The following is an 11,799-nucleotide window of genomic DNA, read 5'->3' as shown; positions in this document are numbered from 1 at the left end:
TGCAATCCCAAAAGCATACAGTTCGAATCCACCAGATGCTCCCCTGGAGGAGGGACAACTTCCTCCTGTGCCAGTTGGATCTGATTCGACGGCACGCAACAGGAAAATAAATAAAATCTTTTAAAAAAGAAATGTATATAAGAAATGCACGTCGTTGATGAGGAATAAGCCAGTTTATGAATCCAGGAGACGAGACTAGTTTGGCCAAAGGACCCAGAAAAAGTGTAAGGCCTTGGGGCTGCTCTGGGGCAGCTTGTAGGGAGCTGCACTGAGACTCCCATGCCCGACTCTGCTGGATCAAGACTACCAGCTGCTTTTTGAGAGAAAGAGGGATGATCTCCCCTGACTTTGTGACTTTGTTTTCGATAGGAAGGTAAGTAACGAGAGCTTAGTTTAGACTGAACAAGCAAAGGCAAATCAATAACTTTTCTCCCAAGAAAATATTCCGGAGTCTTGGTAGCACACTGCTGAGAGCTCACATCGGCTAAGCTGACAATTTGACTTGTTTTGAAGCCACCAGCCACTCTGTGAGGGAAAGATGTGTCAGGTCTGCTTCCACAAAGTATCCTACTCTTGGCAATGCTGTGGCCAACCGCTTAGGCTTTTTTCACTCCCCCCCCCCATTTGCACCCATTCTTTCAAAGGCAAGTTCATTCTCCCCCTCTAAATTGTTAATGTAAAAATCAAAGTACCCCTGGCAGAGGTGAAGGTGGGCTGGAGGTGCCCAAAGACAGGGGAGGGGAAGTGGTTCGGTTCTATCCTCTGTCTCCAGGTGAGCTTGGAGGCAAATGCGCCCAGAGAAGCCATCCTGCTTTCCTCAGCCCTTGGGTCCTGAGCAAGATTTAGAACCAAGAGAACAGCCTAAGTGCCAGGAAAATAAAAAGCAATTAGTGACTCTCGCTTTAGGCGGAATCTAAAGGGGAAAAAATAAATCTTTGAGCCCACAAAACTCCACCTCCCTGGGCCCCTTCCGGAACCACAGCATTCAGCCCACTCAGTGTTTGGCCAATGCCACACTCTCCTCCCCCAGAAGATTGCTTTGCTCCTGGAAAAATCATCTGGAAACTGTCATCACCACGGCTCTGGTTGGCAAAGGTCCCCAGAAAAGAGAGTGAAGCGTACCACACACTACAAGGCATTTCTGGGCTCAGACCAAGAAGGTGGTGGGAGGAGGCCTCAACCAAGGGAACAGCACAGCATCCCCAAGGGATGGGAGGGAAGGGGCAGCTCCAGGGGACAAGAGGGAGGAGGCCACCATGGAGCTAGGAGCTTGACCATCCGTTGTCACCCACTCATGCGTGCTCTCTCCCCCAGCTCCTTGCTGGAAAGTGGAGGAAGAGGGGCACCTTTCTGAGGCCTGCGGAGACCTATGCATCCTCTGGGTAACAAAGAAGGGATGAGAGAAGGAGGCAGAGGACCAGCTCTCACAAGATAAGGAGACCAGAAAGTCAAACCCAGCATGGGTGGAGGTGGCAGAGATGGAAGTCAGGGTGTTGTGCTACGTCCTGTACCACTGAGTCAGATCCACTGACTCATCCTGACCCTCCAGCAGGTTTTCAGAGGCAGTAAATCACACTGGAGGAGACTGCCTAGCTTTCTTCCTCAGAGCAGCTGGTGGATTCAAACCACTAACTTTTAGGTTGGCAACACAATTCTTCACTACTAAGCCCCCAAAGCTCCCTGAACTTGAATCTAAGGAGAATCAAAATGTGGAGACTGTACCAGCTGAAACCAAACCCGGTCTGTCCCCCCAGGTGTGCAGACCAATGACAAGCCCTCACGCAATAGTCTCTAATTGATTTCCTTGGGGCTTGAGATGGGTGTCAGACAATGAAAGAGGAAGATGGAAGGAGAAGTGTGGGGTCGGCGATGATAATCTGAATGTTCTGTGGCCTGCCAGACGAACAAGCAATGCTGCCTTAGAAGCAGCAAAAGCCGGAATGCATCCTAAGAAGCAGGGATGGCAAGATTCGCTCACTTCCTTTGGCCAGGCTGTGAGGTAGCACCAAGCCCTGAAGAAGGACATCATGCTTGGTTAAATCAGAGGGCCTGCAGAAAGGAAGAAGGGCTCACAACGCAGTCCCATGAGGACAAATACTGCACAAGACCATTATTGTAAAAACAGAAGGATAACTAGTAAAACACGTATGGGAACTCAAGGGGGGTGGGGCAGAGCTGACAGCACAGGGTTGCATACTTTGGTGGGTGGCGGGAGGGGGAGGAGTATGGGAAGCCTAATCTCATACTAAAGTTTTGTTAATAAACTGAATGCTGCTTCAGGTTTTGAGGGAGGCTGATACAAGCTGGAATTCACCCTGAAACACTAAGACAATTCTTAAATGTTTACAGGGTAGACACTAAGGCAATCCTTAGGTGTTTAGAGGATTCTTGCATTGTATTTGTTAACCCCTCCCTCCTAAATCAAGCAGAAGGTTTTCAATAGAAAGAGTTTAGATTCCTTTGTGTTGAATTCTCTGGGTGATTTGCTCCCTGGCAATTTTCAATCAAGTCACAGGGAAGCTAAGGTCAGCACTTCAGTTGGCTTCAGTTGTTCGAGAACAGTTCAGAACTGTTGGCCTCCTGCCTTACCTCTGTTTTCTCCTACATTCTTGGTGTTCTATCTCATTATTAATACTTATAAGAACACTTTACCCTCTAGGTCTGCAACATAGAAGGAAACAGGAAGGATCTGGGCAAAAAAAAAAGACAGTGTAATGATGGACAAGGTCCAGTGGTGATTGATTTTATAAAACACAATGAAAGAAAATGATTGTATGAAACATGATGTGAATGAAGAATAATATGAAACACAATGTATACAAACAACAAACCAATACAAAAAAAGGGAGGTGAATTAATACAGAGCTTGCAACTGGGCGCTTTTTGCTTTAGACATGGTATGAGGGATGCTGAGATGTGGCAAACATAGCAGAGACTGTTCGATGGCACAGGGAGGCACAGGCCTGGGCAATATGTTGTCTGCTTTACAAAAGGTCACTCTGAATCATGCCTCACTTGATAGAACCTAACAAAACTAGTGTGATCGCTATAGAGCTAATTGGTAAAAAGATGGCGAGTAAAAGAAGGACAGGGAAAAGGACAAAATTCCTCCCCTCTGGAGTCAACTTGTCAGCTGAGTTCATTTCGTCATCTAGAACGTCCAAGCTGACACTCTGACCTCTCTACCAGAATCCCTCAATTTCTGTACCCCATCTCTCCTCATCTGCGCCTCTCAAATATGTAAGCACCAGCAGCCACTCGGCTTGCTTCCCTGTGACGCGTTAGTTGCTGTGAACTGACTCATAACTGATCTTCCAGGGGGGTTTCAGAGGCAGTAAATCATGTAAAAAGAGATTGTGCATCTTTCTCCCAGCTAGGGCATTCAAACCGCATGCCTCTGGGTTGGCAGTGCAACTCCTTACTACTAGGCCACCAGAGTCACAATATGTGTTGGGGATGGGGGATTTCAAAGAACTCTCTGGGCAGGAGAGTCTAGAGTCCAGGCACCCAGGGTCAGTGAACGCTAGGTCACAGCTGTGTCAAGTACTTGAGCCCACACCACCTGCCTCTTTCCTTTCCCTTAGAGAGCTCAACCCTTACTCGGGAAAATTTCTGACATCTCAATCGGCAGGATGTCTTTACTGCTCCAAGAAAACATTTAAAGGAACGATACCTGCATTGGGAGCCTTGTAAAACACAATCTTCTTTAAAAAAAAAAAAGTTCAGGTATTAGAAAGCATATGGACCCACCCAGCACATATGCACTAACTGCTGATTCACCTCAGCTTTGGCAGTGAGACTAAGAGGACAGTGGTCTTCCAACCTCAACTCCCCAGTCAGGAGCTTTAAGGAGGCCACAAAGGGCAGCAGTTGGTGTAATTTGGCCCGGCCTTGGAGATCCAGTTCAGTGTGCTCTGCTGGATCTTTCCTCATTTCAGGCAACTTGAGAGAATGGGAAAGGGGAGATTAGGACAGAAAATACCCTCCCCTTTACCCAGGGGATGTGAACTGAACGCCTTTTACCTTCGAGATGGTGTTAGGGATGCTGAGATTCCCACGCTGGGGAGAAGACAGTCCTGATGACTTGCCTCACACACTGTGTGCATGTTTTCGGGAGGCTCCAGTCCTGGAGAAGGGACATCATGCTGGACAAGTAGTCCGTGTGGAATAGGAAGACCCTCAAAGAGATGGACGGATGCAGGGATGGCTGCAATGGGTGAGGCACCTGAGGATGGTCAAGACGGCACTGGATCTGGTAAGGTTTCCATCTGTTGTGTATTGAGTCAGAGTCAACTTGATGACAGACACCTGGGTAAGGAGTTGTCATGCCAACCCAAAGGCAAGCGGTTCAAATCTAACAGCTGCTGCTCCACAGGAGAAAGATAGGCAATCTTCCCCCATGGAATTTACAACATCTGAAAACCTACTGGTCAGTTCTGATTGGATAGCAACAAGTTTGGGGAAAGTGGGCTTATTTGCTGTTTTCCTTTAACAATTAATCCTGCTGCTGTTGTTTTTGTTAGATGCCTCAAGTCAAATAACCCTATGAACAATAGAACTGAACTCTGTCCTATGCCTGGGCACAGCAAACCCAGAGAACACTCTGGTGGAGGTCCTTCACTGTCCTGACCCGCAAATCGGTCATCCCCCCCTGGATATAGAGGTGAAAGACCAAGAAAACCATCTAGTAGCTGGTTCCCTCTGAAGTTCCCCTCAGGAGAGCTGGCAAGAGTCGACATAGTCATTTCACATCATGAGGGAAAGAGGGCTTGGGGGAAAGATGTCAGAGAGAGAAAGTGTTTGCTTCCCAGAATCCCTGGACTCCTCCTGGATGCTGGACAGTCCCCAAGCCATCACTGTCTCTCCTTTCAAATAAACCCAAGATGTGATCTGGTAATGACGTAGCCTGTGCCTCCTGTGGCCATAGAAAGACAGTGTCTACACCATGAAATGACATGGAAATAAACATTAACAAGACAGGAAACCCATGTCCCTGAGTTCCTGGTGGATATTTCTTATGGCTGAATTGTGTCCCCTAAAATGTTGGTGGTGGTGTTGGTGATTGCCTTCTAGTCCAACATGACTCATAGTGACCCTATGAACAAAAGGCCTGAAGCCTTTCTATAGCTATCAACATTTATCAAAGTTCATAGAATTTCCAGAGGTATGTTGTTTAGGAAGTGGATGCCACTCCTGCTTCCAAATCCCCTAAAGTATGTGTTGTAATTCCTAATATTTATGCTTATAATCCCATTTGGAACTGGGTTCTCTTTGTTAACATTAATGAGATAGGATTAGCGGGGAGTCATCTCTTGAGATGTAAGAGAGGGTAATAAACGGGATCACAGAGAGGATGGGGGGGGGGGGGAAGAGGCTAAACCAGCGAGAAGAGATTGTTCGAAGCACCAAGGGACAAGGACCTTCGTCCAGATTCCAGCAAGGCTTCCCCCAGATTCAAACTTCCAGCTTCCAACACTGGGGGGAGAGGGCGGCTTTTATCTGTTATAGAAAACACCAGCAAGCTCTAAAGAGCTCTGGTGGTCTAGCTGTAAGACACTGTGCTGCCAACCTGAAGGCACGTGGTTCTAATCCACCAGTTGCTCCATAAAAGGGAGTTTTCTCCTTCCTTGAGCTTTATTGCCTCTGAAAATGTATTTCAACTCAAGAAAATGTATTTCAACTCAAGAAAAGGTATTTCAACTCAAGCAAATGTATTTCAACGCAAGCTAACAGGGTGACACAGCACCAGTAACTAAGCCAGCTTTGTGCCTCTCAGACTCCTGAAGGTTCATCAACTCTGAACAGGCCCAGAGCTCCACATTAGGATGCCACTGCTGAGAAAGTGCCAAGGTGGGGGGCGCGGGGTGGACACCACAGCGCACTTCCCTCCTGAGCTCCCATGGGCATTCCCGCTCGGAATATCCTTCCACAGCCCAGCTCTCAGCAGAGGTGCTAGGCGCCCCCAGGTTTCTGTGATGAGGCCTAGCCTCTCTGACTGACACACACGTTCTGTGAGTTTTACAAGAGTGTGTAGGGAAAATACTCAAGACAGTAGTTTAATTCCTTCGTCTTAATATCACTGTCTACTTCTCTGAGTTTCTGCTGCTGTCTTTCATGGGGAAATGTGTCCATAAAACAACACTCACTCAAATCATTTTTGGTGGAGCAGCAGATCCGAACCCCTCCAAGTCGATGTGAAGTCAGCGTGGTACAATCCGCTTACCCCTCGAATAACGTCTACAGAACATTTGTCTGGGGTGTCCTAGCCCTTGACATATGTGCGCGCTTCCCTAGAGGACACCCACTCAAGTGTGAATGGAGGCTGGAGAGGTGGTGCAGAAGGAAGGCCCAGTGTATGGGACTCCGCTTCCTGCCGAGGGGGATCTTGTCAACCCCTCTGTCTCAGCCTCTGAGTAGCCGAAAATGCGATGCCTCAGCCACAGACACTTACTTTCGCATTTTTCACCTGGCAACACAAAGTCATCTTCAAGCTGAAAATCCTTGTCCTATTTTGAGAGAGGAAGGGGAGGAATAATAACTTGCTCTGAGAAGGCCCACTGATGTTCTAGAGATGCGCTGAGAAAATATGAATGGCGCGCAGTTTCTAGCTCCAAACGAAGAACAGTTATCTTCGGGGAAATGATTTTTCAAAAACGGGTAGAGGAATATGGACATTGCTATCAGAAACTCAGTCCCTTTTGGGACTGGGGCCTCCCACTCCCACGCACCTTCGAAGCCCCTCCCAGGACAGCGGCTCTTCCCAGCTCGGATTTGACTCCAGTCTGCCCTCGCCCCCGGCGATCTGCAGTCACCAGAGGCCCCAAGACCCAGCCAGGTCGCACAGATGGTCAATGGCTCCCGCTCACCTAACCCCTCTATTTTCAAAAACAGAAAAGGGGCGAACACAAGAGTCTTCCCTTGGCTTGCGTCTTAAGGACACGTGGAGATTAAGCAGCCCTGGGTGACGCTTGCAGGACGACCTCTCAAAGCCGTGCGCAGTTGGGGAGGAACCAGACACGCAGAAATACACTGGCGCAGGCATTTGTGAACTGCTGGGAGGTCTAGCGGCGTAGGCCGGGAAATCCACGCTCATAGACACAATGTCCAAAGGTCGTATTATTCGGTGCAGGCCATAGATGCGTGCAGCGCACCTGGAAAACTATAAGCTGCCTGCGCTCTGTTTTTTTCTTCCGAAGCTGCTTTCCAGCCGGGAGCCTCTCCTGCCTCTCGCTCGGCTGGAGGACCTGCGATAACCCAGAGGCAAAGGCGCCCCACGCGCAGTGAAAAGCACTAATTAAGGGGAAAGTGGCTTGAAGAGGAGCACCAGAGAACTTGGGGTGTCTTTCCCGGGGTTGTGGTCTTTCACCTCCAGCAGTCCTGGAACGGGTTCGGGGGTGGGGGCTGGCGGGGTCACTGGGAATCCTCTTCCCAGTCATCTCTTTAGAAAACGCTGCCCTGAGCTAACCGGGAGACGCTGGTGCGCACACAACCAAACTCTCCAAGACACAAATCTCTGAAGAAAATGGATTCGATTTGGCCCCCCACTTCTGCTCAAGAATTTTGGAGAAGGAGGGTGCGCTCATGAGTTCTCCAGGTAAAGGGAGCCTCATCCACCGGCGTCCGCACCCGCTTCAGAAAACTTCCCTCAGCTGTGTTTGCACCATCAGGCGAAGCGCGCCTTGCGCAGGCAACATCCCGCTCCTGCCTGTGCGCCCGCATAGACGCGGAGGGGAAATTGGCGGCCCCCGGCGGGGAAATTAAGGCCGGCGCCGGTCCGGGACGCGGTAAAAAGGAGAAGGTTTTTCGAGGTCTCCCCTGGGATCCTCTTGCACCTCCGAGTCTCCGCTCCCGGCGGCAGACCTCGCGGCGCTTGCTCCAGAACCGACGCTAATGCCCGTGGCACACACAGAAAAGCGCCGGCCCCTGTCTCGCCCTGCGCCCCTCTCCTCCTCACTCCCTCCAGGACGAGGAGCGCTCAGCACCTTTGGCTCGGGGCAGATGTTCACGTGAAAACTGCGCCAACAGCCTCAGTTTCCAAATCTGTAACCTGAACACGGGAAACCTTTTCTATCTGAGGGGGTTCTGATGGAACAGGGAGAAGGGGGAGTCGCTGGAAACCCGGGAAAGTCACGTAGAAGAACACCCAACCACTGAGTGGGAGTGGGAGTGGGGTATTTGCAGGAAGAGGCAATTGCTTCTGGAAAAGATCAACCCAACCGTGCCTGAACCCCTGCGCCTGAGCTAACTCTTCTCTCGGCGGCACAGGGCAAGGGAGTGGGCATAGGGACGGTGTCCTTTGCGTGGCCTCCATCCCCTCGCCTTGTGCAGAACAGAAACGTGGGCATGGCGTGCGCGTGTCTCTGTGTGTGTGTGTGTGTGTGTGTGTGTGTGTGTGTGTGTGTGTGTGTGTGTGTGTGTGTGTGTGTGTGTGTGTGTGTGTGTGGCGCGCGCGTTCCTACTCCCATGTAAACACACGTCTCCCACGCTGCCCTAACTAGGCAGCCAGCGGTGGGCCCGCGCGCGAGGGAACACCGCGTAGGAACTCCTGCAGAGACTCTCCAGCGACGCAGCGCTGAGTGAGTGAACACCCCACCCCACCCCACCCCACCATACAATCACCACCACCACCAGCACCACCGCGGTCTCCTTTCCCAGCGGGGCCTCCAGGCTGCTGACAGTTTCTGGGCTTTTGGCGCCCCCTCTGGACGCAGAGGAAAACTGCAGTCCAATTTTGAAGGCTTTTTGACTTGAGTTTTCTAAGATACGTGAATATGAAATGCTTGCACCAAACCAGTCGAAAACGCATAAAGCACCGTCTCTTGCGACTTTAAAGCCTACAATTTACGCATCTCTTATGACCTCATTGTATTAAACGTTACTAAATATGTACGTATGTATCTTGACACACGTTTAGCAAAATATTTTATGTTTTAGTGGTCCTTACAGCCTTCACGCCAGTAAATAATGGGAGTTAGAATAAAACAGGATTAACCACAGGCGCTCTGGTTAGAGATCATCTTTACATCTCGTGGATCGGGGCTCCAGGGTTCACAGAATTATTCTTGCAAGTCCTCCTCTCCAGGACAGCGAAATCTCTCCTGGCCAGCAGGGACTTTTTCTCCCCAAAAAAGATGTCTGTCGTCGTTCTTACACTTCGGAGAGTTAATCACACAGCCACGAACAACAGACAGGGGTCTCTAAACCTCGCCAACACCGCACGGAAGACTAGTTGCATGGGATTCGAGTCGCATTCATTCATTTAAAAAGTAAACATACTGTTTATCAGGGTTGTAACTTACTACCTTCTGGAGAGTGACGCTTTGTATAATCAGTGTTGGCTTCTTCAGAAGAAAGTGAGAGGGAAAGAAAATTATTTTTCATCTTCAAAGGGAAGGGAGAAAAATCATGCTTTTTAAATCTTGTAGAAATGTCCTCAATTCGCAAATCAGAATTAAAACAAGGTTTCTAAGATGCGGGCCAATTCGAAAATTTACTTTGAGGTGAGCGTTTCCGAGATCAGAGTAGAGGGAGTTCAGAATCAAGCGTTCCCCAAGGCTGTGCGTTTATTTGGGATCTGAAGACACAAAACCTGCAAGCGGTTAAGACTTCACTTCTCTCGGCAAACTGTTAACTCCTCACTCGGCCCACCTGTCTGTCAGTGGACCAGTTCAGGGAGCGCTCACCTCGCACTGGAAAGGCTGCAGAAACACCTAGGACTGCGGGCCGTCCTCGGGGCTGCAAGGACGCAGGACTCGAAAACCACGGGTGCTTCGCCCCCCTCCCAGGTGTTTGGTAAATGCGGGCGACCCAGGAGTACAGCTTCCCCAAGTGGAGTGTCCTGCCTGCGGCGGTGCCCACTTGTCCTCCTTCTACCAACCCAGTGACCGGCCTGAGCCTGGCGGCCTCGGACGGCCCATTCGCCAAGCTCGATCTCCAGAAACCGGAGGAGCGTGCAGACTCTGTCCAGTGGCAGCTCGGCTGACGTGCTGGACTCGGCCGCGAGGCGAAGACCAGAAAGTCCAGCAGCTGCGCTGTCAACTGGGGAGCACCGGTAGAGTTGGGGGGCTGGGGTGGGGGTGGACTGTCAGAGGTCAAGGTCGTTGCGGCTCAGGGGACGGCCCCCCGGGAAGCGCGCGGCTCCCGACGGCGCGCAGCAAGCCCCCACACACACACCCCCGCCTTCCCGGGGAGCCCAAGTCCCGGCCGAGCCAACCCCGGCGAACCAGAGCATGTTAATCTATTTATATGGATTATTACGGAGGCACAGCAGGCGTTGAGTCACCAAAACATTTGCTCCAAAAGACCAATTCTAAGCACTTTCAGAGGAGGGAGGCTCCGGGCGCATAAACCCGGCTACGCATTCGGGAGCCACTGCCTTTCCAACATCGCAAACTCCAGCTAAGTCCCCGGTGCCACCGAGGGAGCAGCAGAAAGACAAGCCGGAGTGGGGGTGGGGGCAGAGTCCCCCGCGCGCGCGCGCGCGCGCGCACACACACACACACACACACACACACAAGCAAGCGCTCAGACGACTCGCGAGGAGACAGCACCCAAACCCTGACATACCGACAGTGCTGCAAACTTACACACTCGGCTCTCCCGGGTCCCCCGCCTTCCCAACAGCCCCCCCTCCTCCACCACCCCGCCAGCCGCCCCTCTCCAGGGCTCCCCTCCCCTTGCGTCCCCTCCCTCCCCTCTCGTCACCCAGCCGAGAGCCACAACCCTCCTCCCCCCCCCAAAATCAGGCCCAATCAGCTGCCTGCCAACCCCTGAAAAGTCGAGTGGCGATTGGCTGAAAGTTTCTAAGGTGAGGGGGGGGCCAGTATTTATTAGAGAGACCCGGGGCTGGGAGTTGGAGAGCGGAGAGCGGAGGTCGAAACTGCCCGGAAACTTTAGTGGCGCTGCAACTTGCGAGTTTCACCCGGGAACTTTTCTCAACTGGAAGAGGAGAGGAGGGGTGCAAGAGCCCCCACTTGTGCTCTCTTGATCCCCTCCTCCCCCTCTCCAAGTCGCCTTCTCCCACCTGGAGCGGGCACCGCGGGCTGGCCACCCCGCGCCCTTCTAAGCGCTCGCCGCTGCCGCAGCCGGGGAACGCGCCAGCCTCCCCGGGAGCCGGTCGCTCCGCGTCCCGGCAGCCGAGGCGAGAGGAGCCCGCACCCCGCGTCCCCAAGCCGCCGCGGCTGCTCGCCTTTCCCGGCTACTCGCCCCCTGCCCTGGGCCCGCGCATGAATCTCCTGGACCCCTTTATGAAGATGACCGACGAGCAGGAGAAGGGCCTGTCCGGCGCCCCCAGCCCCACCATGTCCGAGGACTCAGCGGGCTCGCCCTGCCCTTCGGGCTCCGGCTCGGACACGGAGAACACGCGGCCACAGGAGAACACGTTCCCCAAGGGCGAGCCCGACCTGAAGAAGGAGAGCGAGGACGACAAGTTCCCCGTGTGCATCCGCGAGGCGGTGAGCCAGGTGCTCAAGGGCTACGACTGGACGCTGGTGCCCATGCCGGTGCGCGTCAACGGCTCGAGCAAGAACAAGCCGCACGTCAAGCGGCCCATGAACGCCTTCATGGTGTGGGCGCAGGCGGCGCGCAGGAAGCTGGCCGACCAGTACCCGCACCTGCACAACGCCGAGCTCAGCAAGACGCTGGGCAAGCTCTGGAGGTAGGAGCCGGGCGCGGGCAGGGTGGGCGCCGAGGCGGCGGCGGGGGTGCGGACTCCACGACCCCGCAGGATCCCCGCAGCGGAGGGAGTGGGGACGAGTTAGTTACTTGGCTCAGAGTTTGACAAAGTTCTCGAATGGCTCT

General features: G+C 52.4%; 1 protein-coding gene across 2 annotated transcripts in view; it reads left to right on the top strand.

Annotated features, from left to right (window-relative positions):
• The first annotated feature begins 10,863 nt into the window (after nucleotides 1-10,863).
• The window catches only part of SOX9 (SRY (sex determining region Y)-box 9), a 3,811-nt gene continuing 2,875 nt past the window's right edge, over nucleotides 10,864-11,799 (top strand). The window contains exon 1 of one of the 2 annotated variants that reach the window (XM_006886246.1): nucleotides 10,864-11,656. In XM_006886246.1, coding sequence (XP_006886308.1) covers nucleotides 11,226-11,656 — 431 coding nt within the window. In that variant the 5' untranslated portion in view covers nucleotides 10,864-11,225. The remainder of the gene's footprint in view (nucleotides 11,657-11,799) is intronic. The other variant, XM_006886245.1, reaches the window with a different exon arrangement.

The sequence above is a fragment of the Elephantulus edwardii genome, unplaced genomic scaffold (genome assembly GCF_000299155.1).
Source record: "Elephantulus edwardii isolate Elephantulus edwardi_28Jun2011 unplaced genomic scaffold, EleEdw1.0 scaffold00048, whole genome shotgun sequence".
Classification (NCBI taxonomy): Eukaryota; Metazoa; Chordata; class Mammalia; order Macroscelidea; family Macroscelididae; genus Elephantulus; species Elephantulus edwardii.
The sequence above is the reverse complement of the archived record's forward strand: the minus strand, read 5'-3'. Positions and strand labels throughout refer to the sequence as shown.